The sequence below is a fragment of the Acinonyx jubatus genome, chromosome A1 (genome assembly GCF_027475565.1).
Source record: "Acinonyx jubatus isolate Ajub_Pintada_27869175 chromosome A1, VMU_Ajub_asm_v1.0, whole genome shotgun sequence".
NCBI lineage: Eukaryota > Metazoa > Chordata > Mammalia > Carnivora > Felidae > Acinonyx > Acinonyx jubatus.
The window spans coordinates 122,631,787-122,658,814 of record NC_069380.1 but is presented as its reverse complement, the minus strand read 5'-3'; the positions used below and the strand labels follow the sequence as shown (position 1 = coordinate 122,658,814).

Genomic DNA, 27,028 nt, shown 5'->3' with positions numbered 1-27,028 from the left:
TAAAAAGTAAGTTAAAAAATAAAATCACTGTAGAGTTAGAAGATAAAGCCAAGGATAAAAAAGAGAGATTATCCCAACATCAGCTATGACCACATATTATTAATTACATAAAAATCACTAAAACTGTATAAAATATGTAACTTAAATAAAATATAAAGACACTTTAAACATATAAACATAAATAACACATAATACATTGATTATATAAAACATATCAAATATATATTATTAGTATGCAAAAATGTCACATATATTATAGCATTTTATATAAATAATATCACATAAAATTATTAAAAATTAATAGTAATAACAGAATTCAGTATAGTTTAGCACTGTTCTAAATGAATAATATGTACTAACTTTTTAAATATTCACAAAAACCTTATGAAATGGGTATTATCATCTTTTATCAATAGATAAAAGCTATACCAGCTAGAGGAAACAAGACTGCAGGGCAAATAACAACCACAAAAGATGCTATTCATTTGCATGCAGAGTAATAGCTTCTATCATGATATTAAAATCTGTTCCTGGGCTTGCCAACAACAACTGTAAGAACAAAAGAATTCAATCCATATATATGTGGGGTTTTTTTGGGTTTTTTTTTTTTGTTTTTTTTAAGGGGACATAAGCTTGAGAACAGAAGAAAGAAGACGAAAGAGAAGAAAGCAGACCATTTTAGAGGAAACAAGTTCTCTCAGGTGCCAGGAGAAACTGGACTTTGTGCTCAAAAGCACAAATTGGTTAGGTGAACATGATCTTGAAATATTAACTGATTTAAAAATGGGAGATTAGGTAGAACAAAAATGGAAAAGAATAAAAATTGTTTTTTTTTCTTCTGTCAAATATTACTTCTATGTTATGTACATTTTCATTTGAATAAGATATGAAAAAATGCAGAGACAATTAGGCAGGATGAGACTGACGACAGTTTAGGGAAACAGTCTTATTAGAGATATTAAAACCCCATCTAACTCCAAACAGGTTTTAAGGTGATCATTCTAGGCTTGGTATTGATTTTGAGAATCACTGTTAAGAGTATAAAAAGATTAGGTCTCAAATAAATCATGAAGATGGATGGCATTTACTGTTTACCATGAATGTGTGTGGTATTAAACTTCATATTTTCACACACATTTTCATTAAGTTTGCCTAACAACCTTTTAATATGATGGCCTCCACTCTGCAGAATAGCAAATTGTGGCTCTGACAAATTAAGCAACTTGCTCTAAGTCATTTAACTAGGTCACAAAGCAGGGCCAGGAAACAAAGTTACAAATCCAAAATGTATTATGTCATTATGTTTCCATAGATAAGTGATTACCAAACAAAATGACATCAGGATCACCAGGCAGGCTTTTTAAACACAGGTTCCAAGGCCTCATCCAAATCTACTTAATCAGTAGAAAGCACTATTAATTTTATAATCTATCTTCTGATAACACTACTCTACTCTCATCATTCTCTTTACTCCTCCAAACCAGTGTGTCAGTACTTTTGATAGAAATGCCTTGATAGCAGCAGTCATCTACATACTCATGAATCTTTTTCCAATGCCAAGAATTATGTAAGTCTGAATAGGGATCTGCATGTCCCAAACTCTATGTGTATATGGACATGGAGTTTTGATTCTTAACTTGTTCTTTCTATTATCCCCTTTTTCTTAAGGTAGCAAACCATTCAGAAGTTGTACCTCATAGACTAAGTCAAATGGCAATAGGCCAAACTAGGATGCTTGAATTCTTGGTCAGGGCTCTGGTTATAATTGCTGTATGAAAGTGGGTTTGAATAAATTAGAACTGAAAACCACTGTGACACTGTGACACTTAATCCTAGTTTTCCCTTTAGCATGTACTCTGAACATTCAATTTTAAAAGCCACTACAAAAAACATTAAACTTACGTCTCCAGAAACCAGAGCTATCACCTTCTTCAAACTTGTTATTTGAAAAACCTATACAAAATAGAAAATTAAACTTGCAAATTTCTGAAAACAATTACCTGTATCTCTGTGGTAAACAAACCAAAAGACAAAGGGCAAAAAACAGCAAAACAAGTGCTACTTGTTATGATGCCCCTTTAATACAGGATAAACTACACAGAACTATAAATATAAATACTGAATAAAAACTCACACAGGTTGGGGGGCACCTGGATGGCTCAGTTGGTTAGGCAACCGACTTTGGCTCAGGTCATGATCTCACAGTTTGTGAGTTCGAGCCCACATCAGTCTCTGTGCTGACAGCCCAGAGGCCTGGAGCCTACTTCAGATTCTGTCTCCCCCTCTCTCTACCCCTCCCCTGCTCATGCTCTGTGTCTCTCTGTCTCTCAATAATAAATAAATGTTAAAAAATATATATATTTTTTTTAAAACTCACATGGGTTGGGTAACAATTTCTGCCTTGTGTCAATTAACTAAGGTAAAATGTCAGCCAATGTTATAGCATCTCAGATGTCATATATTCTTCTATATTATATGGTCAAACTAGGGCTATATATCAACATAACACACTACATACTTCCTATTCAAAATATCAAATGTTTTAAAACCATCAATCTCTTCATGTGCCAGAGGACAATATTACTCAATTATAATCCAATAATCAGTAATTTTTCCCATCTCAGTAATAAGGAAATTTTTCTAACATTTTTTATTTTCAGCAAGTTTTTTTTACATCTTTCATTTAACTCTACTTTCAGATTTCTCATATAATAAAAACCTGTACGTAGATTTAGGTGTCTCTGGAACATACAGATATGTCTCTAAAATTAATTTTAAAAGGATCTATCAGTAATATTTCATAAAATTTTTAAATGTTGAATCTTACTAAAATTATCTTTAGTGCAAAGATATTCATGGAATAATATACCTTAAAATTAAATGTCAATATAAGATGCCTGTCAATCAGTATTTAAGCAAAATTATAAAATATGTTTATATTAAATGATGGCTTCTGCAATACAGAGACTAATCACTTTGACAGGTATTAAATTTATGTGCAGAATGTATATATAAAGTCACTTAATATCTCACATACAAAATAATCTAACATCCCTTTTAACACAGAAATCTAATACACAATTATGATATAAAAGTAAGTACCCTATAGCTTCAATGTGTAATTAGATGAAAAGAGTTTTTCCTTAAAAAGATACATAATTTCCAAATAAAGATAATCTATACAGAAATAGCATATTCCATAAAACCTAAGTTTTCAGTTATTTAGTTCATGTCAGTATTTGCAATCTTTTAAGTTGGTTCAGAAAGGATTATAATCTACTTACTACCCTCCACAACTGACCTTTCCCAACATTCAACCCTCTTCAACTGTCTGGTTTCCAAAATGCTTGGTAAAGTTGTCCATCTTCACATTATCAGTCTTGATCTTAAATTATGCTCCAGTTCTGATATACAGTTTTTAGTTTTTAAGAAAAAAAAAATGTAACTTCAAAGCTACTACTGGTTCTTTGCTCAACTCAAATTTACCTTTTGAAGTATATAAGATGGATCTCTTGCTGGGGGCCACAGGGGAAGAGTCTTGAGTACAGGAAAAAAAAACTAGGGCTCACTCAAATTGTGATTATAAGATTATCGTCAGCAGTTTACCTCTGTTTCCAAAACTCTTTCCAACTCCAAAGCCACCCATTGTGGATGTATTCTCCCTTTTACTAGACTCGCCAGCATCTGAAAATTCAGACAGAGTTAAAACTCTTTAAAACATATAACTAACTGTGCCATCAAAGACTAGAAATTAAAGGACTCCTTGAGATTGCTTAAAAATAAAATCTTTTTAAAAAAAAAAAGGAGGGAACCTTGCTGGGTCTCTTGACCTCAGAGTTGTAAATTCAAGTCCCATGTTGCATGTAAAAATTACTTAAAAATAAAGTCTTCAGGAGGTGCCTTGATTGTGCAGTTGGTTGAATGTCCCACTCTTGAACTTGGCTCAGGTCATGATCTCATGGTTTGTGGGTTTAAGCCCTGTGTGGGGCTTTGCACTGATGGTGCCAAACCTAATTGGGATTCTGTATCCCCTTTTCTCTGCCCCTCCCCTGCTTATGCTCTTTCTCTCTCTCTCAAAAAAAACAAACAAACAAAAAAAAACAAAAAAACCTTTAAGTAAATTATTTAATTTTATTTTAAATAATTTTTATTTTTATTTTTTTAATGTTTACTTATTTTTGAGAGAGACACAGAATGCCAGCAGGGGAGGGGCAGAGAGGGAGGGAGACACAGAATCTGAAGCAGGCTCCAGGCTCTGAGCTGTCAGCACAGAGCCCGACGTGGGACTCGAACTCACAGACAGTGAGACCATGACCTGAGCCAAAGTTGGATGCTTAACCAACTGAGCTATCCAGGTGTCCCTATTTTAAATGAATCTTTAGGGTAAAGGTACCTCCAAGGATAGGGAGAAACAAGTATAAGAACTTATATAATATGCTTCAACTTTTTATAAAAAATTCATAAGTTATAATACTAAGGTAAAACCATAAATATACTACTGGTGAAATACAACTTTCTATTAGTTGTTATTTCATGAATGACTTTTCCTGACTTTTAATGAGGAAATTCAACTGTGATTTTCTGTATATTGAAACCTCACCCTGTATAGAGCCAGCTACTTAAACTTATGCCCCTGTATGCAGGTTACATGCTACTGAACATGTTATATTCTTGTACGATTTTTTAATTATTTATTACTTATTCTGTTAACATTTAAACTTCTCAATCTTTCCACTTTTAAAATTCAAATTAGGAAGGAACTAGGCAATAAAGAAATAAAAGCTGTGACTGCCACTCCCCTTATCACCTCTCCACTCTTCCAGCATCTTTACTCATATTATCTTTGAACTTTATCTCCTACCACATAACACTGAGCTCTCAACATTTTAATTCACACCAAACAATGTCCCATGTTCCACACTGTGAACTTCTAATACTTTGTACCTTCCTGTATACTTCAGCAAGGCATTCCCTGCTTTCATATTTTCCTACCAAAATTCTTCAGCATGGCATTCCCTGTTTTCCTATTTTTTCCTATCAAAATTCCTTTCACACTTCAAAACCCCAGTTCAAAGGCAACCTCATCTGAAGAAGTCTTCTTTCAGACCTCCCATCATCATCAATCCTTTCTCCACATTCCCACAGCACACTACCACTTTATTTCTTTGCATGTGTTTCTCTATCACTACATTAATCTTTCTGAGGGCAGAGGTGCTAAGGCAAGAAGCATGGTTATTTAGAACAAAACACTAGAACAAAAGACATCTGAAACAACATAAACTGCCACTTCACACTAACACTAGAAAAATTAAAGTGTTATCTTATGGTCTTCATAAATTGTGTCTTACCTATCTGTGTAATATCTTAATACAACTAAGTTAAAGGACCTGCAAAACTTCTAAAGCCACGTGCAAAACTGCGTAAGAGCAATTATCCATATTTTCATCAGATTCTAAAGATGTGTGTGATTCAATAAGTTAAAGCTATTTATGTTATACTTTATAGAACATAAAAAGGGGATCAATGCTGTATTATAAGCAATTAAGAGACAATTTCAAAAACAAATTACTAGCTATGCAAGTTCTGAGAAAAAAATATCACAGAGGTTGAAACTAAAATAACGGGTTAACAATAACGAAAAGGAGTTATATTAATGGGTCTATGAATTCCCAAGATTGTATGTGGTACAATGGTAACTTTTTTAAGTATTAACATTCAACCAAGAGTTTTGATAAGTTTGTTTTTCAACCTAACCCATATGAAATTAACAACGTGTAGTAAAAACTGTCTAAGTGGTGTTTTTCTCATTTAAAAAGCTTTTATTCAGAGATACAAGCTTCCAGTTATGGAATGAGTAAGTCACACAGATGAAAAGTACAGCATAGGGAATATAATCAATGATACTGTTAATAGTGTTGTATGGTAACAGATGGTAGCTACATTTGTGGTGAGCATAGCACAACCCACACAGGTGATGAATTACTTCATTGTACACCTGAAACTAATTCAATATTTTAGGTCAACTATACTTCAATTAAAAAAAAAGAGAAAAAAAGTATATTAAATTAATGTAAAACTTTAACAAGATATATAAGTATACTTTCTGAACTTGAAAATTTAAAAATAGTTAATTCAAAACATTTCTGGCTTTGGTAAAAATAAAGTATTTAAACTTTTAAAAAGATTTTTTTCAATAATATTTTGAAATCTACATCAAAAAGTATCACCTCATCTATTCTAAAATGGGATTTAAAAACATCTACTCAAAAATAAAGTTTTAAAGTAAATCCAATATTAAATATTTCTCTAAGTGTAATATTAAGATATTATCTCTAATGTTAGTAATAACTAACAAAACCCACACCTGAACCTCTTGGCAAGATTACATGATTTTTATTCATCAATGCTTCTTACTATGAAGGTTTTAAAAACAGAATATATGTGCATATTTAAGGAATAAATTGGGGCACCTAGGTGGCTCAGTTGGTTAAGCATCCAACTCTTGATTCTGGCTTGCGTGATAATCTCACAGTTCATGGGTTTGAGCCCCATACTGGGTTCTGTGCTGATGGCGCCAAGCCTGCTTGGGGTGCTCTCTCCCTCCTCTCTCTCTCTCTGCCCCTACCCTACTCATGCTCTCTCTCAAAATAAATAAACTTAATTTTTTTAAATAATTATTTCCAAATTATATCAAAATATAGATCCACATGTTAACTATGTTAACTGAATCCAAACAAGAAATTAAGTTTTCCAAATATCAAATGAAATGCCACACCTTTAGTTTCCAATGAATAAAAATCCTTAGAAGTAAGAATTTTCAACATCTAATGAATTCAAGATTAAATGTTTTGTGTATTTAAAACTACCAATTAGCCCTTATTTATGGCATCTTGTAAAAGAAATAAATGGTCATAAAGATATTTAAATAAATTGGAGGTTCTCATATTTTATCACACTATACTAAAACATAAAGAATACTTTCAGCATTTTAATAACAATTCTAAAAATGGGCCATAGTAAGGTGTTCTGCTGTGTCATTATCAGATCACACGGTTGATCTAAAAATAACAATGAAAAGTTTCAACACTGGGAAAATAATCTCTTAATATTAATGACCTAAGAGAAATCCTTCTGTGCTGTCTTTCTTGAGAAATTTAAAAAAAAACAGGTTCTTCTCACCCTCATCTGTGAAGTTTTTACCAACATTCCTCCCATGCCAATTGTTGGAAATCAATAATCAACACATTAAGTAGCAGCTCTGTAAAGCAACTATCTTTAATCAATCTAACCAATCTATTTTTATCAATTGAACTATCTCCTACTATCCCAGAAAAGGAAAAAAAGCAAAAAGAACACTCATAGTTGAAAAAATGATAAACTCATTACCTCAAAGTCTACTCTGCAGAGAGTTATAACAGATTTAGCTTTGCACTCAACAGCCATAATAGTCTCTATTCATTCTACCATTCAACAGTTGAGAAGTTTTAATGAAAGACAAAGATACTTACCTCTGTTTCCCAAACTCCTCCCAGAAGCAAATCCACTTCTCATGAAATGATCTCTTCCAGAAGGTCCATCATCCATTTCTAAAGCAATTAACATTTTGAAGCAAATCCAAATTAGCATCTGGTGGTACACAAATTTTAAGCCATTCCAATGTACCACCCACAGGACAAAGGAGAATTATATAAATCAATAAGAAAAACAAACAGCCTAGTAGCCTATCTAAGGGAGTTTTCCAAAAGAAAAATAAATGGTAACTAAAGCTTACTCAACTAAACAGAATGGAAATCAAAGGAAGGAAATAGCTTTTTTCAACCACATGACTGACTGGAAAACAGTTTTAAGTTTGCTAATAACAAAACCAGTCAAAGACATAGGGAAACAAGAACAAATCGTATACTATAGTGAAGCTATAAATCAATCTTAATCCTAATTTTAAAAGAGTATACTTTTTGAAAGTATATTAACTTCTCCTCTGGATAAACAAATCAAACTGTCATATAGAAATTGAATCAATACTTAAATCTCTACATCATGCCTAAACAGTTTTACAGGTGAGCTCTACCAAATCTCAAAGAACAAATTATTTCAATTTTCTACAACCATTCCCGGAAATAGAGGAATTATTCCCCAACCCATTCTACCAAGTGAACATAATTTTGACATGACAAGGAAAACTCTCACAAGTAGATGCAATATCTCCAAAACAATTATTAGCAAAACAACCCCAAAGGAAACTGAACAGACAAAACATTATGACCAACTTGGGTTTTTCCCCATATGCAAGGGCATTTTAACATCACAATGTCTTCAAAAGGTAATTAACAACGTCAACATATTAAAAAGAAAAACTACCTCCATAGGTCTATGATATAACTCAACACAATTTATGACTTAAAAACATATACTTAGCAATTTAAGGGATGTTCATGGCAGCTTTGTTCGTACCAGCAAAAAGGAAACAACTCATATGTGCATCAGTAAGAGAATAAAAATATGTGGCATAGTCACACAAGAGTATTACATATGTAAATATGTTCTATAATTTATTATACAGAATTATATATATTGTATATGTGTAGTGTATTCATGTAAGAGTATGATTATAAATGGACCAAAACAACTGTCAACATGGATAAAACTTAAAAAGAAAACTGAGTGAAAAATTCAAATTGCAGAAAAAGACTATATATAGTAAGTTACCATTTTTGTAAAACTCAAGCAATCTTAAATACAGCATACAGTGTACATATGTAATAAGTTTCTTTTAAAAAAAAAGAAAACAGATGCCTGGTGGTTCCATCAGTTGAGGGTCTGACCCTTGCTTTCAGCTCAGGTCATGATCCCAGGATGGTGGGATTGAGCCCCATGTGGGGTTCCATGCTGAACATGGAGCCTGCTGGAGATTCTTTCTCTCTCTACCACTGTCCCTCTCCCCCACTCATACTGTCTTCATGTTTAATTTTTCTTTAGTAATTTTAGGGATTACTGCTCTCACTTTCAGAAATTTAACTAAGTGCCATCACTGAATTTTATCCAGTTCAATCCCCAACAAAATACATAGGAAGAAAAACATCAGTACAGAAGTCCATAATATAAATAAATGATGAAGCATAGCTATTTTTCTATAGTGCTCTGAACCCTATCAAAACAAATCAAAAGAAATAAAAATAAACTCCATTTAAAATGAAATCAGATTAATGAAAGCAATTCCCACCCAGTGACCAAAGATTATATCTCATATATAGTCACATTTGGACCAGATCCAGGAAGGAGGAGCAAATTTTGAACTTAAAAAAACAACAACAACAACTCACATACTGAACCAAGCAAAAGTACCAACAACTATGGGACTTCAGTATGAGTTCTAGTCCTCTATGATCTTCCAACCTTCCTCTGAAATGATCTGCTTAACACAAGGTGAAAAGGTTAAGGGAAGATGAGAAAGACTTTGTGGCAAAGAGTTCTAAAACAACTTCTCATTTTTTAGGGCTACCAGCTGTCCTAACTTCTAATCCCCTTCATTATCCTAAGTAGCTCAAAGACTAAACCTTTATAAATCACCAATGTTGGAAGGAAAAAAAAAAAGAGGTTAGAGTAGAAGAGAGCTAAAGCATAAGAGACTCTTAAAAACTGAGAACAAACTGAGGGTTGATGGGGGGTGGGAGGGAGCAAAGGGTGGGTGATGGGTATTGAGGAGGGCACCTTTGGGGATGAGAATTGGGTGTTGTATGGAAACCAATTTGACAATAAACTTCATATATTGAAAAATAAATAAATAAATCACCAATGTTGAGTCTTCCATCTAGAGATCACGCAATTATAAAGGTAATGTGCACTGGGGATCTTGTTAAAGTGTAGATTCTGATGCAGTCCTTTTGGTTGGAGCATTAGATTCTGTATTTTAAGAAGTTTGCAGGTAACATCAATGCTACTACTCTGGTAACCACATTCGGAGTAACACGATTTTTATATCCACCAAAAGACAAACCAGAAAATATTCACAGCAGAAATATTCAAAACAGGAAATACTATAAACTATCCACATGCCCATTAATACAGTTTACAGCACAGTTACAAAGTAGACAACATATATCCAAGAATAACTCACAACTACTTGTGATAACATGGAGAGAACCTTGAACACAAGAGAATATATAATTCCATTGTAAATGATTCCAATTTACAGGAAAAACTGATCTGTGCTGCCAGAAATCACTATAGCAGTTACTCCTGGTCAGAATGATGGTGCTTCGAAGGAAGACATAGAAGGATTTTAGAGCTCCACTAATGTTCTATTTTTTGATTTGGGTACTCAACACAGCAGTATGTTTAGTTTATTCAAATCCAGCAAGCTGTACATTTATGATGTGAATCTTACTTTAAAATAGTGAATCTGTGTGTACACTGTGCTTCCACAAAAAAAAATTCTTTTTAAAAAAAGAACTTGGTCTACATAGATCTGAGGACAAAGGCAACTAACCTTGTAATTAGCAGGTAATTTCCATGTTCCAGAGGTTTTTTTTTTTAAAAGATGAAAAGCATAAAATCAAAATTAAATTAGGACATGAGAAAACTAGAGGCCAATCTTAATAAATTAATCTTAAAGTGCTAAATAAAAAAATTAACATCTCTTTTCGCTGAAAACTACAATAAAATAGCTATGCAGGGTTTATACTAGGAATACAAATTTTGTTCAAGTGTAAAGAACTCCATTTACAACACTACATTAAGAGATTTAAAGGAGACAACAGATACAAGGAATTTTTTTAAAAAAGCATTTATTAACATTCAACTGCCTTTTCTAAACAAAACTAATATTTGATCAGAAGTGGAAAAAAACTTCCTTGGCATGATTTAAAAAACAACTAATGTAAGCCTAAAGCAAACATCATACTTTAATTATAAAAATTTGGGAGCATTAACTGAAATTGAGAAAAGTCTAAATGATTATTATTTTTATTACTATTTAGTGAATGATATGCTTTATTCATTACTTTAAGACAACAAAAGGACAAAATCTGTGTTAAGAGATGAAATCTGCATCACACATCACTAGGGAAAAGAGAGCATGTTTAACAGATGTTGCAGAGAAAACTTTATGCAGAAAAAAAATGGATCTCTATTTTACATCATATTCAAAATAAAGGATTCAACTGTACACTTTAAAATGGTTAAGCAGGTTAAGCTTCTTCAACTTCATAAAGACTATCTACAAAAAACCCAGAGGTAACATCACACTTAATACTGAGAATCTCAAAGCTTTTCCACGAAGATCATGTACAAGTCAAGGATGTGCCCTCTCATCACTCCATTTCAATATCATACTGGAAGTTCTAACTAACGTAATAAGGCAAAAAAAGAAAATGAAAGGTATACATATTGGGAAAGAAGAAATAAAACTCTTTTTTCACAAATGACATTATCATTAATGTAGAAAATCTAAAATACAGACAAAAAATGCCAGGAACTAATATGCAATTATAGCAAAGGATAAGGATACCAGATTAATATACAAAACCAAAACCAACTGCTTTACTATATAACAGTAATGAACAAGTTGAATTTGAAAATAAAACACATTACCATTTACATTAGCACTTAAAAAAAGTGAATAGGTATAAATCTAACAAAATATACAGATCTCTGTGAGGATAACTACAAAACCCTAATGAACAAAAACCAAAGAACCAAATAAATGGAAAGATATTTCACATTCATAGATACAAAAACTATTGTCAAGATGTCAGTTCTTCACAACTTGATCTATAGATTCAATGCTAACCCAATCAAAATCCCAGCAAGTTATTTTATGGATATTGACAAACCAATTCTAAATTTTTATATGGAGACTTTACATTCTATACCTAGAATAGCCAACATAGTATTGAAGGAAAAGAACAAAGTTGGATGAATGACACTACCCAACTTCAATAGTATACTATATACTATATTATAAACCTATAGTGATCAAGACAGTGAGGTATTGGGGCGCCTGGGTGGCTCAGTTGGTTAAGGGTCCAACTTCAGCTCAGGTCATGATCTCACAGTTCATGGGTTCAAGCCCCATGTCAGGCTCTGAGCTGACAGCTTGGAGCCTGGAGCCTGCTTCAGATTCTGTGTCTCCCTCTCTCTGTGTGTCCCTCCCCTCCTTGTGCTCTTTCTCTCTTAAAAATAAGTAAATAAAATATTCAAAAAAAGATTTAAAAAAAAGTGTAGTATTGGCAAAAGAATCAATCAATGGAACACAACAGAGAACCAAGAAACATCCACATAAATAGGGTCAAAAGGCAATACAATGGAGCAAAGACAGTCTTCAAAGAATGGTGCTAGAACTAAACACCCACAGGGAGGGAAAAAAAAGAAAACAGATCCAACCTTACACCCTTCACAAAAATTAACTCAAAATGGATCACAGATCTAAATGTACATGCAAAACTATACAACATCTGGAAGAAAACATAGGAGAAAACATAGATGACCTTGGGTATGGAGATGACTTATTAGACACAACACCAAATGCATGATCCATTAAAGAAATAATTGATAAGCTGAACTTCACTGAAGTTAAAAACTTCTGCTCTGCAAAACGCAATGTCAAAAAAATGAGAAAACAAGCCACACACTGGGAGAAAATATCTAAGAACACATCTGATAAAGGACTGTTAGCCAAAACAAAGAACTCTTAAAATTCAACAAGAAAACAAATCCAATTAAAAAATGGGTCCAAGACCGTAACAGAGACCTCAACAAAAGAGATACACAGATGGCAAACAGGCATATGGAAAGATACTCCACATGATAGGACATCAGAGAAATGCAAATTAAAACATTAAGATACCACCATATACCTATATGGAAGGCCCAAATCCATTAACACTGAAAATATCAAATGCTAGCAAGGATATATAGCAACAGGAACTCATTTATTTGATGGGAAGGTAAAAGGGTATTGATATTTAGCAAGACAGTTTGGTAGTTTCTTACAAAACTAAACATACTCCTACCATATCATCTAGCAAGAGTGCTCCCTGGTATTTACCCAAAGGAGCTGAAAACTCATATCCACACAAAAACCTGCACATGGTTGTGTTTATAGCAGCTTTACAGCCAAAACTTGGAAGCAATCAATACATCCATCAGCAGGTGAATAAATTTAAAATTGTGCTACATCCAGACAACAGCATATTATTCATTGCTTTAAAAAAAAACAAAAACTGAGCTATCAAGCCATGAAAAGACATGGAGGAAGCTTAAATGCATATTACTAAGTGAAAGAACCCAATGTGAAAAGCCTACATACTGTATGATTCCAACTGTGTGACGCTCTAGAAAAGGTAAAACTATGTAGACAGTAAAAACAGCATTGGTTGCTAGGGGATAGGGGAGGAAGAGAGATGAATAGGCAGCACACAGAGGATTTTTAGGGCACTGAAAATGCTCTTTTTGATACATGATGGATACATGTCATTATACATTCATCCAAACCCACAGAACATACAACACCAAGAGTGAGCTATAATGTGAACTATGGACTTTAGGTGATTATAAAGTGTCAGTGTAGGTTCAACTGTAATAAATGTACAAATCTGGTTGGGAATGTTGATAATGGGGGAGGCTACGCAGGTGTGGAATAGGTCACATGGGAAATATCTACGCCTTCCCCTCAATTTTGCTATGAACTAAAACCGTTCTAAAAAATCTAGTCTTAAAAAATTTTTTTTAATTTAAAAATATCATGGTTAAAATGACAAATTTTACGTTGTATGTTTATTGCACCACAATTAAAAAAAAAAATAACACTTCATTTTAACTGCTATAGACCCATGGTCTGGGTTGACCACAAAAGCCCAAATGCAAAGATCTTTTGTGAATCCTGTATTCACTCATACTGAATACACAATGTTCTGATTTGTCACTGAAATAGTTACCATGAATTTTTTTTCTAAAGGACAGAGTCAGATAATTAAAAGCTAAATGTGTGAAAAGTAAAAAACTCTAATAGTAACAGGTGGTTACCCCTAACGCAGAGGTGACAGAGTTTAATCAAAACTGCAAAAGCATATCAGAAAGTAAAAAAAATTAGTTCAATGACCTCACAACAAAATTTTCAACAGTAAGACGCATCACAGACAAAGATGACAGATTACAGTATGGAAGGAAATATTGGCCATGTATAAATCAGAAGAGCACAAAATCTAAAATACAGGAGGAATGCCTGCCAATCAATAAGAGAAACAGTGCATGCATAATAGAAAAATGGGCTGAAAACATGAAGAGGCAACTTACAGGAGAAACCTAAAATATTACCAAACATATGAAGAGATACTTCAGCTGTTAATCAGATAAATGTATTTAAAACGATGAGATTTTACTTTATACCCAATAGGCTGGCTAAATTTAGAAGACTGAATAGTATCAAGTATCAATGGAGATATAAAAACCTTTATATCCAACTGATGGGAGTATACACTGGCATAGTTATTCTAGAGAGCAATTATTAAGTATTCAGTCAAATTAAGTACACATACACCCATGACCCTCTAATTCCTCTCCTGTGTCCATTACCCAAAGACATTCTCACTCCAGTCTATGAAGGGATATGTACAGAAATGTTCACCTTTGTGGTAGTGGAGGGTGGTAAGATGTATTCTCAGGGTCCATTATGGGAGTGGGGGTGGGGTGTAAATAAAACTTGGAGACAAAGGGTATTAAATACCTTGCAGTAGTTACAAACAATGAAATCAATGCTCCATTACAAGTAAGTCTTAAGCATAGTGGTAGGGTGGGAAAGAATGAGATCTTTACCTCAATTACATTTTTCTAAGTTAAAAATACACGCATAGAAAAAACAGGCACACAAAACAGCATGTTTTAAAACACACATAAAGAAGAACAGTTCCTTTGGGGGGAAAAGAGCACCTGATCCTCCGTTACATAAATAGCTCATCTAGGACTAATTCAAATCATTCAAAAAAGGGTAATTAAAAAAATCAGCAAAGGCAACATAAGATCTGTGCCATACTGGGGTGCCTGGGTGGCTCAGTCAGTTAAGCGACAGACTTAACTGACTCAGGTCATGATCTCAGAGTATGTGAGTTCGAGCCCCACATGAGGCTCTGTATTCACAGCTCAGTGCCTGGAGGCTGCTTCAGATTCTGTGTCTCTTCCTGTCTCTTCCCCATTGTGTCATACAATGAGATAAAGAGGAGGGAATGACAAAAGAGGAAAATTAAATAGGAAACAGTTTAAAAAACTTAAATCTTAGGGGCGCCTGGGTGGGTCAATTGTCTGATTCTTGGTTTCAGCTCAGGTCATGATCTCGTGGTTCATTAAGTTCAAGCCCCACATCAGACTCCATGCTGTCAGCGAGGAGCCTGCTTGGGACTCTCTGTCTCTCTCTCTCTCTCTCTCTCTGCCCCTCCACTGCTTGTCCTCTCAAAATAAATAAACTTAAAAAAATAATAATAATAAAAATAAATAAAAACATAAATCCTCTTGACAAACACTAGCTAATTCCTCTCTAGGGAAACTGCTCTCCCCAACAAAACAGCCTGGCCCTGGCCCCATTACTTGATAGAGGAGCCAAGCACTCAACATGCTGTGTCCATGCACATAAAGTTGATTTCCTACCAGCATTTTCAATGGCCCACTCAAATACAAAAAAAGCAGGCAAGGACAACCAGACTTTGGCCCAGCCGGCTCCAGTAAGAAAGGCTCCCCAGGCAGACACCTAGATTTGGTGCTCGGCACAGGTCGTCAGGCTCTGGCTTGGTGGCCAACATCCAGGATCTTCGTGGGGCAGCACTCCTTTCCTTCGCGGAAAGGAGTCTGGGGGTCACACTAAACTCCAAGTTTAAGTTCTGGACCCTGACATGAAGCAGTGATGCCACTTCTGGGGCTTGTCCATGGCTGTACTCCTGAACAAACTAAGCATGGACCAGGCCAACTCAAAAGTGAGCCCAGCCTGGGCCAGGGGCACCCAAGCGTGGCAGGGGCAGACAAGGGAAAGGAGAGAAATTGGTCTGCTGCCTGCGATGGGTCTTAGAGCTCAGCCAGTTTTATATCATAGTTACTGAATCCATAATAAGTGTTTTAAAAAAATTTAAGATTCTGAGTGGTTGAAATGATGTCTGGCAGCAGCTTAAATATAATTCAGCCTGCTAAGGTGTTACTGTTTGTGTTGAGTATAACAAGCAAGGAAGACAAGTTAGAAGGAATAGGATATGAAAACATAAGCAGAGTAAACATTATTTAATTATTTACTGTTCTGTTGTAATTGTGGTTTAGAGGGGCTTGCCATTTATTTTTTTTAAATATCTTATAGACTTTCATATTGACCGTATTTCCTGATTACTTAACAAATTCATCAGATTATTAATTTCAAAACAGCGTCAGAGCACTTGGGTGGCTCAGTCCATTAAGCATCTGACTTCAGCTCAGGTCATGGTCTCGCGATCCCTAAATTCAAGCCCTGTATCAGGCTCTTGTGCGGACAGCTTGGAGCCTGCTTTGGATTCGGTCTCTTTCTCTCTCTCTCTCTCTCTCTCTGCCCCTCCCCCCTCACACTCTGTCTCCGTCTCTCAAAAATAAACAAACATTAAAACAAAAACTTTCCAAACAGCGTTAATAGTCTCAACCAAGAAAACATAATTACTAGAGTTAAATATTCAAAAGATATGTGACACCTTTATGGAAAAATTATAAATAAACAGGAGATAACCAGGCCCATATATGGAAAAACTAACTACAGTAAAGATACTTTTTTAAAAAGTTTAGACAGAGAGTGAACTTGTGAGTGGGTGAGGGGCAGAGAGAGAAGGGGAAAAAGAGAATTCCAAACAAGCTCCCTGTTGTCAGAGCAGAGCCTGATGCCAGGCTCAATCTCATAAACTGTGAGAACATGACGTGACCCAAAACCAAGAGCCAGATATTCAACTGACTGAGCTACCTATGTGCCCCAAAGACACTTTCCTTCCAAGTTAATACATAAATTTACTGCAGTTTTATCAAAATGGCAGTAAGATTTTTCTGAATGTAAATACAGATACTAGGGGCACCGGGGGGATCAGTCAGTTAAATGTCTGACTTTGGCTCAGTTCATGATCTCGCGGTTCGTGGGTTCAATCCCCTCATCGGGCTCTGGGCTGACAGCTCAGAGCCTGGAGCCTGCTTCAGATTCTGTGTCTCCCTCTCTCTCTCTGCCCCTCCCCGACTCGCATTCAGTTTCTCTCTCAAAAATAAATAATTTTTTTTTAATTTGTTAAATAATAAAAAAAAAAGTTTAAATGGCACCTGGGTGTCTCTGTAGGTTAAGTGTCCCAACTTCGGCTCAGGTCATGATATCACAGTTTGTGAGTTTGAGCCCCACCTCAGGCTGTGAAAGCTCAGAGCCTGGAGCCTACTTCAGATTCTGTGTCTCCATCTCTCTCTGCCCACACTGCACTGCCACCCCTGTTCACACTGTTCCTCTCTCTCTCAAATATAAATAAACATTAAAAAAATTTTTTTAATTAATACAGATACTAAATTTTTATCTGGAAAAATAAGGTCAAGTATATGATTCTGAAAGAATAACAATGAAGAGGGAATCATCCTAGCAGATAATAAAATTTACAATAAGCCATAGAATTAATAGAGCTCTATTTGTGCATGGATAGACATACAGAGCAGTGGAAACCAAAAGAGAACACAGATGCAGACTCTACTGGGTTGAACAGTGTCTACCCAAAATTCATGTCCTTCCTAGAACTTCAGATTATGACCTGATTTAGAAGTAAGGTTGTTGCAGATATAACTGGTTGAGTTATCATACTGGAGTAGTAGGGTGGGCTCTTAATCCAATATGACTGGTATTTTTATAAAAGTAGACGCAGAGACCCAGACACACAAAGGGAGAAAACCTTGTTACAGTGGAGGCAGAGATTAGAATTAAAGAGCTTTCAGTCAAGAAATACCAGGGATCAACTGCCACCACCAGAAGCCAAGGGAAAGGCATGGAACAGATTCTCCGCTAGAGGCTTCAGAGACCGCGTGGCTCTGCTAACACCTTGATTTCAGACTTGTAGCCACTAAAACTCTAAGAGAATCAATTTTTATTGTTTTAAACCACCCAGCTGTGGTGCTTTGTTACAGCAGCATTAGGAAACTAATACAGAAACCTTCAAAAGAAGTGTTGGGACAAATGACCTTTCTTTTTGGAAGCAAACATTAAGGTAGACCGCCAATATACACCATTACATTCCAGATAAATTTAAAATCTAAACAGAACAAGTAAAACTTAAGGATTTTGGAAGAAAATTTTGAATATCTTTGTAAACTAGATATAGAAAGTTTTCTTACAACACAGAAAGTAAAATAACCTAAGAAAAGACTGATACATTTTCTCAAAACTGAAAATTTATATACAATATAAGCATAAAAGAGAAGACATACAACACAAAATATTTATAACCTAATGTAGCCAACAATTAATCAATACACAAATTATGTAATGAAATCCTAGAAATGAAGGACAAGTGATCCAGTTAAAAAAAAAAATAGGCAAAGGATATAAACAGGCAGTTCACAGTGCTCAACACATAATGGTCAATGAATAAAATGGAGTAAAAATTGTGACATATTCAGATAATGGAACATGATACAAAATTAAATCAGTTCTGTATATATCAACATGGACAGATCTCAAAATGTCAAATGAAAACTGCAAGCACAGTAAAACAAAGCATTTGTGCATAAAATACAAAGTAGACTTATTTATAAGTACTTATGTGTATTTAAAAACTAAAAACTGAAAAGTTACTACATACATTATATTTGTTTCTTGAAAGAGAGAACAGATACAAAGAACAATATTCAAGAGAGACTAAAGAGGATTTCAGTTTCATCTGTCATATTCTACTTCATTAAAAGGAAATCTGAAGAAAAATGCTAAATCAGTGGTAAATACTAGGATACATGTTATAATGTTCCCTAATTTTTTGACTCTTAAACTTCTGAAAATTAAAGTAATAAACAATGAAAAATAAAAATCAAAAACACAGAAAACACAGGAAAGAAAAAACTCTAAGTAACAACAGAAATAACCTTCAAATAAAACTAACAATCCTCAGAGAAAAAAATAACACAAGGAAATTTCTCAAAAGTGCAGAATATGTATTTCAGATTTAACAGGCTCATTAGGTGTCTTACACAATAAATAAAAAGTCCCACATCAAGGTACATAATCATTAAATTTTCAGTATTCAGAAGACAAAATGAGATCCTAAAACTTTAGAAGAATTCAGAAAAATAGTCATACACAAAGGACCAGAACTCATTAGAATTTAATGTACAATAAGGCAATATGAAGTCTGTGGAGGAAATTATTTCCAACCTGAAATTTTATTCTTAAACTATTAAGCATGAAGGTAAAGACACTTGTAATATCTCAAATTTATGTCCTATTCTTCGTTTCTCAAGATGAAAGAAAACTGACTCTACCCAAGTGAGGGGGGGGGTGAAAAAAAATTAAGACAGAGAAAACATGGGATCCATGGAAAACTGAACAGGAATGAAGAAGAGGTGAAGTTATTAATTCTTGGGATGCGAGCCAAGAGAGCAGCAAGTGTACTAAAACCAAAACAGAAGAGAACATAACAGAGCATACTGTATAAAATAACAAAGAAATGTAACCATAACATATTTTATGTCTCAAATGAGAATGATGCATACATAGCCATGCAGATATAAAAAATGAATTTAGATTTTTAAGCAAAAAGTGTAACTATTAGGAGAATGGGAAGGGAAGAAGTGTGAGGGAGGTTGCACGAGGGAAGGGGAAAGGCTAAATACTCATGATAGATACTGAGTTAAATGATGAATGAGAAAGGGAACTAAATGTTTTCAATTGTATGGTGTGAAGTTACCATGTGACATTTTAAAATCAGTTAACATGAATTTTTTCCACTGAATTTTGCAAAGAATAAGATTATAATAGTTGACTTAGGAGGGTTTCTATGACTATCATTAAAAGCAACATGCATTTTTTTTTTTTTTTAACAGAGAAAGATAGACAAACCATGAGCTGGGAAGGGGCAGAGAGAGAGAGAGAGAGAGAGAGAGAGAGAGAGAGAGAGAGACTGAGAGGATCCCAAGCCGGCTCCACACTGTCAGCAGAGAGCCAGAGGCTGGGCTTGATCTCACGAATCATGAGATCATGACCTGGGGCAAAACCAAGTCTGCCACTTAACCGAGTGATTCACCCAGGCACGCCAAAAGCGATATGCATTTTAACAAGATTCTATTTAAGATTGTTAAAAGGATGTGGATGGTAGGTAAACAAAGGAAAAGCAAGACACATAGCTGTGATAAAAAGGAACATGTACAAGCTTTCCAGTTATGGAATGAATAAGTCACAGTAATAAAAGGTACAGCATAGGGAATATAGTAAATTGTATTGCAATAGCATTGTATGGTGACAGATGTGAACATAACAATGTATAAACTTGTAGAATCACTATGGTGTATATGTGAAACTAATTTAACATTGTATGTCAACTATACTTCAATAAAAAATTTTTAAAAACATGTATATAATATGCCATTGGAATACAGTTATGTATGTAAGAATATATGCAGAAATCTAAAACATCTCAGTCAACATACTCCCAATGGTGGCTTAATCTGGGGGCCAAAATTTCAGATCATTTCTTTCTTCCTTTTTACCTGCATTTAAGGGTTTTTTTTTTTTTTTTTCTCCAAGCACATATTTAGGTATTGGCATAGATACATTCATTAGCTTCATATGCATTTCTATAATAAAAAGTCCATTTCTATGAAAAAAAAAAAAAAAGAGCTACGGGGCGCCTGGGTGGCTCAGTCGGTTGAGCGTCCGACTTCAGCTCAGGTCACGATCTCACGGTCCGTGAGTTCAAGCCCCGCATCAGGCTCTGGGTTGATGGCTCAGAGCCTGGAGCCTGCTTCCGATTCTGTGTCTCCCTCTCTCTCTGCCCCTCCCCCGTTCATGCTCTGTCTCTGTCTCAAAAATAAATAAATGTTAAAAAAAAAAAAATTAAAAAAAAAGAAAAAAAGAGCTACAAAAAATACTTGTAAATTGCATGCTTACCTTCTTGTAGATAGCATTTTTCATTACCTGATTTCATTTCATTTGCCTAAACATTCAGAGATCTAATGCTAAAGTTGGTGGCTGTTTCAATCTAGCTTCTTCAAGATTTCACCACAAAACAATGTTCTACTTTGATATACATCTAAATTTTAATTCCTTTACAAAAATTGGTTTTCAGCACCTGAAAGAACAAGGTTTCTCCTGATGATATAGTAATCTATGCAAATAAACACAGAATCTTTTACCTGTTTGTCTTTTCTGGATATTTCAAGTACACATGCATGTAAGTAGTTCATAGGATGGAAGCAAAGTTAGCCTTCTGCTGGGGTTTCAGCAGGCAGCAATTTCATCAACTTTTCTTAATCTGAATATTCTATATTAAACCACTACATTTAAAAGTTTATGTAAAATAAATACATCTTGACAACAGCAAAAGCATCTCTTAACTTCTGTCAAGATAATTACTTTGAACTAAAGGTGAACATGGGAATTAAAATTTGCTTTTAATTTTTATTTTTTTATTTGAGAGAGAGAGAGAGTGCAGGCAAGCAGGGGAAAGGGAAAGTGGGAGAGAGAGAGAAAATTTTTTTTAAGTCTTTTCATTTACTTATGAGACAGAGACAGCATGAGTGGGGGAGGGGCAGAGAGCGAGGGAGTGAGAGAGAATCCCAAGCAGGCTCTGCACCCCAACTTGGGGCTGGAACTCACAAACCATGATACCATGACCTGAGCCAAAACCAACCGTCGGACACTTAACTAACTAAGCCACCCAGGTGCCTCAGGAAAGAGAGAGAATCTTAAGCATCATCCACACTCAGTACACAGCCTGACCTAGGCTGAAATCAAGTCAGACACTTAACTGACTGAGCCACCCAGACACCCCAAAACTCATGATATCTTGATGGCTTCCCAGGATTAAACAATTACCCTGACAGGTCACTACTACTGCAACTTACTTCAACAACCTTATAGCCTACAAGATACTCATTTTATTTTTTTAGCGTTTATTTATTCTGAGAGACAGAGCATGAGGAGGGAGGGGCAGAGAGAGAGGGAGAGGGAGAGTCCCAAACAAGCTCCATGCTGTCAGCGCAGATTATGGTAGGGGGGATTGATCTCATCAATTTTGAGATCATGACCGGAACCAAAATCAAGAGTCTAGCACTTAATAAACTGAGCCAACCAGGTGCCCTGAGACTCATTTTAGACCTAAAGACATCTGCAGGTCAAAGTGAGGGAATGGAGGAACATTTATCAGCAAACGGATGTCAAAGGAAAGAAAGCTGGAGTACCAATACTGACATGGGACAAACTAGATTTTGTTCTTGTATTGTTTTTATCCTGTTTTGGTATCAGGGTAGTACTGGTTTCATGGAATGATTCTGAAAGTGTTCCCTCTATTCCATTATTTGTAAAACTTTGATAAAGAGTATCATTAATTTTTTTTAATATTTGGTAGAATTCACCAATATAACTATAAGGTCTTGGGCTTTTCCATGCTGGAGTTTTGATTCTTAATTCAGCTTCATTCTTTTTATTGGTCTAAGAAGATTTCCTATTTCTTGGATTCAAGATTCATGATTCAATCATGGTAACTGGTGTGTTTTTAGGAATTGTATGTTTTATTTTCCTAAATTATCTGATTTGTATTTAAATGTATATAATAATCTGTTATCACACTATGTATTTCTGTGGTTATCTACCATCTTCTCTTCCATTTCTTTTCAATTTTGAGTCTTTTTTTCCTAGTTAATAGAATTAAAACATTGCCAATTTTGCAGGGATTTTTTTTGAAAAACTGGTCATTACTTTTAATGTTATGTAACTGTTTATTCTAGTCTGTGTTTTTTGTTATTTCCTTCCTCTACTAAGTTTCAGCTAAGTTTATTCTTTTTCTAGCTCTCTGCAGTGTCATGTTAAGTTGTTTAACTTTTTTTTTTTTTTAATGTGTATTTATTTTTGAGACAGAGACAAAGCATGAACGGGGAAGGGTCAGAGAGAGGGAGACACAGAATCTGAAGCAGGCTCCAGCCTCCGAGCTATCAGCACAGAGCCCGACACAGGGCTCAAACTCATGGACCGTGAAATCATGACCTGAGCCGAGGTTGGATGCTCAACCTACTGAGCCACCCAGGCGCCCCAACTTTTTTTCTTAATACAAGCATTTATAACTTAAGTTTCACTCTAACATCTGCTTTTGGTGCATCCCATAGGTTTTGGAATATTATGTTTTCTTTTTCTTTTGTTTTGAAACATATTTTGATTTGCCATTTGATTTCTTAACTGACCCATTGCTTGTGTAGTGTTAATATTACATATTAAATATTTAATATTTACACTGTAAAAACAAACAACAACCTAATAATCCCATATTCTACTTCCATATGTCAGGAACCCTGACAATTCTCTAGTGGTATGAAAGACAAATATACAACTTCCAAGTTGGGCAAAGGATTTACAGGAAACCTACAAAACCAAATAATATTAAAGCACTATGGTCTATATCACTATACTCTCTCCTCTCTTCCTTCCTCTAGCTGGAAGTGGCCCTCATTAAAAACATCCCAACAGAATGAATTCTCACAGAAATCTAACAAACACTATTTATAAGATGTCTACTAGTCTGCTCCTTATTCACTAGGTGAAGCCTTTAACCTAGAAAAGGATCCATCTTTTTGCCTCAACACATACCTGATGATGAAGCTGGAGTCCTGTTAAAAGTGTCTCCATTTGCTCCAGAAGAATACCTCTCCTGTTAACAGGAAGAAAAGACTCATTTTCTACTTTGAAAATAAGAATGTGTCATCACAAATGCTAGAAAATTTTAACAACTGGACTTTGTTCCAAACAAAACAGTAACAGGCTCTAAGATTTTCTACGCCACTCATTCCTTAATTATTCCAAAACCTCTTCACTTTAATACTGAACGTATAGCGTATTAATGTATCACTTAAAACATTGATCAGCAAACTATAGCTACGAGCCAAAACCGGTCAGCCACTTGTTTTTGTAAATAAAGTTATATTGGAACATAGCGATCCTCATTCATCTAGAAATGTCTATGGCTGCTTTCCCACCATGATACCAAAGTTGCAACAGAGATCCTAAATTCTGTGAAGTCTAAACTATTTACTATCTAACCCTTTATGGAAAGAGTTTGCTGACATCTGACTTAAAAGTTTACTCACTCATATATTTGAAAAGTATAATTAAGTACTATTATTATATAAATAAAATCTGAACAAAATAACACATGAATAAATCAATGCCTGACAATATACATTTTTAAAAGTTCTGTATTTTACACTATACTCATTAACAACGCACAGAATAAAGTAGAGCACAGAGGAGAGCAGTGGACAATAGTTTCTACAGTAAAGTACTACAGGAATTTATCTTTAAAACTTCAACTTTGTTTCTATAAAGGGAAACAAATTAACATGTTCACAATTTTTTAAAATAAATTCACTCTAAAATAAAAGGTCACTGATGCACTAAAAACAATATACCTATATATGTACAATGCAAATGCAGTATAAACACAATGAAGTGGTTCATGTTACCTACTGGATCAGAATATGCATCATTAACTTTAATCAAACTTTTCACAGCAACAGCTGAAATGTTGATGATGTTCTCAAATACTACCTATCCCATTTTCCCTACCTTAGTCTCAAAAACTATGTATTTGCAATTAATATATATGTATTACATTTCCAGGGATGTATTTCTATTGGGCTCAGAAATTTCGACTTTTGTTATAAAACCAATAGCTAAATGTCAAGTTAATTTGGGAAACTTCCAATATTTCTTAGTGTATCTCTGTGGTAACAAAAACTTGAGTAACCTTTTTCTCACCTTAACTCCTAGGGTGCTCTTATAATCATTAACTGACACCTTAATTTCCCCTCATATAAGCTACCTCTACTTAGGACAAAACTTACAGAAGAGAGGTCTCAAATTCTTGCACATGAAAAGCAGAATTCAATACTTTAAAAATGAAAGGTGTCCTAAAACTTAAGATGATACCTTAATTAACTGGTTACTTTAGAACAGACACAATATTTCTTTACCTAAGTTCCTTTAAATAAGTCAAAAGAGTGCAAAAGTAGTATTTCTTTTCTTTTTTTTTTTTTAATTTTTCAATGTTTACTTACTCTTTTTTCTTGAGAGGGAGAGACAAAGCATGAGCAGGGTAGGGGCAGAGAGAGAGGGAGACACATAATCTGAAGCAGGCTCCAGGCTCTGAGGTGTCAGCACAGAGCCTTATGCTGGGCTTGAACTCATGAACGGTGAGATCAGGACCTGAGCTGAAGTCAGCCACTTAACTGACCACCCAGGTGCCTCAGTAATACTTATTTTCTAAGATTTATTTCACAAAAGACACTAAATGACTTTTAAAACTACTTTTATAAAGCCCAAAAGCCACCCAATTATTCTCTGAGTTATTAAGAACAGAAAGGCAAATACTTTTGGGATTTTGGTAATTACTACAGTATAAAGTTCCAATTTACAATTACCATAGACATTAAAACAAGAATGATCTAGTTTTCTATCTTTAAAGTGCAATTCTGAAGACTTTTTTTTCCTAGTGGCCAAAGTATTATCAAGTGACTAGAATCCAAAAAAGTTCTGGTTTTATTTAAGTGATATAAAGCTAATAAAGGTAATGAGACACTTTGGCAGTCAAGAACTTAAAAATTATTATTAGATGACCTTCAGGCTGTGGAATTTAATATTCCACATACACGAAATTTAAAAATTCCAAGGCAAATTCTGAAACAAAACATCATTAAAGATTCTTACCCTTTTTCATTACCTTAAAAATAAATTACCTTCATATTCCCTTCTGCTACTGCAGCACTTCGCTCTCTTAAAACAAAATGCCTACAGTTAGTTGCTGCCTCTACTTTTTCATATCCCTTTTTTCCTTAAATCTACTCCAGTTTAGCTTCCATCCTCATTCTACAATGAAAATGCTTTTAATAAGGAAATTATGTAATAAAATTACTACTTTTATCTTTCATTCTACCAGAGCTCTCAGCAGCATTTGAAATGACAGACTATTTCCTTCCTCTTTATAACATTCTCCTCTTGGCTTAAGGAACCCACAATTCTCTGGTTTTCTTTCTTGCTCCAGTGGCTACTTCCTCCTCAGTCTCCTTTTGCCAGCTCCTCTTATACTGGACCTCTCAAGTTGGACTATCCAGGGTCAAGCCCTCTAAATCTGTTTTACACTATGAACTTTACCTAGTCTCGTAGCTTTAAATCCCATTAACACACAGGGACACCTGGGCGGCTCAATCAGTTAACTGTCCAACTCTTGGTTTCAGCTCAGGTCACGATCTCATGGTTAGTGCACAGAACCCGCTTGGGATCCTCTGTGTCTGTCTCTCTCTGCTCCTCCTCTGCTCACAGCTCTCTTGCTCTCTCTCAAAAATAGACATTAAAAAAATTTTTTTAATAAATTTAAAAAATCCCATTAATATACAGATAATTACCACATTTATTTTAATGTTTATTTTTGACAGAGAGAGAGAAAGACAGAGCATAAGCGGGGGAGGGCCAGAGAGAAAGGGAGACACAGAATCCGAAGCAGGCTCCAGGCTCGGAGCTGTCAGCACAGAGCCCGACGCAGGGCTCTAAGTCACAGACCACGAGATAATGACCTGAGCTGAAGTCGGACGCTCAACCGACTGAGCCACCCAGGCGCCCTGATAATTACCACATTTATATCTATATCCCTGATCCCTCTTCTAAGCAACTAATGCATAAAAGCTATTTTACTTTTATGTTTTCATAGCCATCCCAAATTGAACACAACAAAGCTAGCATTCTTTGTTTTTACCCCTCCCAAGCTTATACATTTTTTGGAGATTCCCCATTTCAGCAAATGGAACCATCTTCTATCCAGTTGCT

General features: G+C 34.9%; 1 protein-coding gene across 7 annotated transcripts in view; it reads right to left on the bottom strand.

Moving 5' to 3' along the window:
• The window catches only part of DDX4 (DEAD-box helicase 4), an 85,628-nt gene that overhangs the window by 46,317 nt on the left and 12,283 nt on the right, over window positions 1-27,028 (bottom strand). For 3 of the 7 annotated variants that reach the window (XM_015072554.3, XM_027041811.2, XM_027041825.2), the window contains 4 exons: window positions 23,801-23,861; window positions 7,509-7,586; window positions 3,607-3,684; window positions 1,903-1,953 (listed from right to left, as the gene is read on the bottom strand). In XM_015072554.3, coding sequence (XP_014928040.2) covers window positions 1,903-1,953; window positions 3,607-3,684; window positions 7,509-7,586; window positions 23,801-23,861 — 268 coding nt within the window. Of the gene's footprint in view, window positions 1-1,902; window positions 1,954-3,486; window positions 3,538-3,606; window positions 3,685-7,508; window positions 7,587-23,800; window positions 23,862-27,028 lie in introns of all 7 variants that reach the window. The other 4 variants (XM_027041810.2, XM_027041818.2, XM_027041814.2 and 1 more) reach the window with 2 other exon arrangements.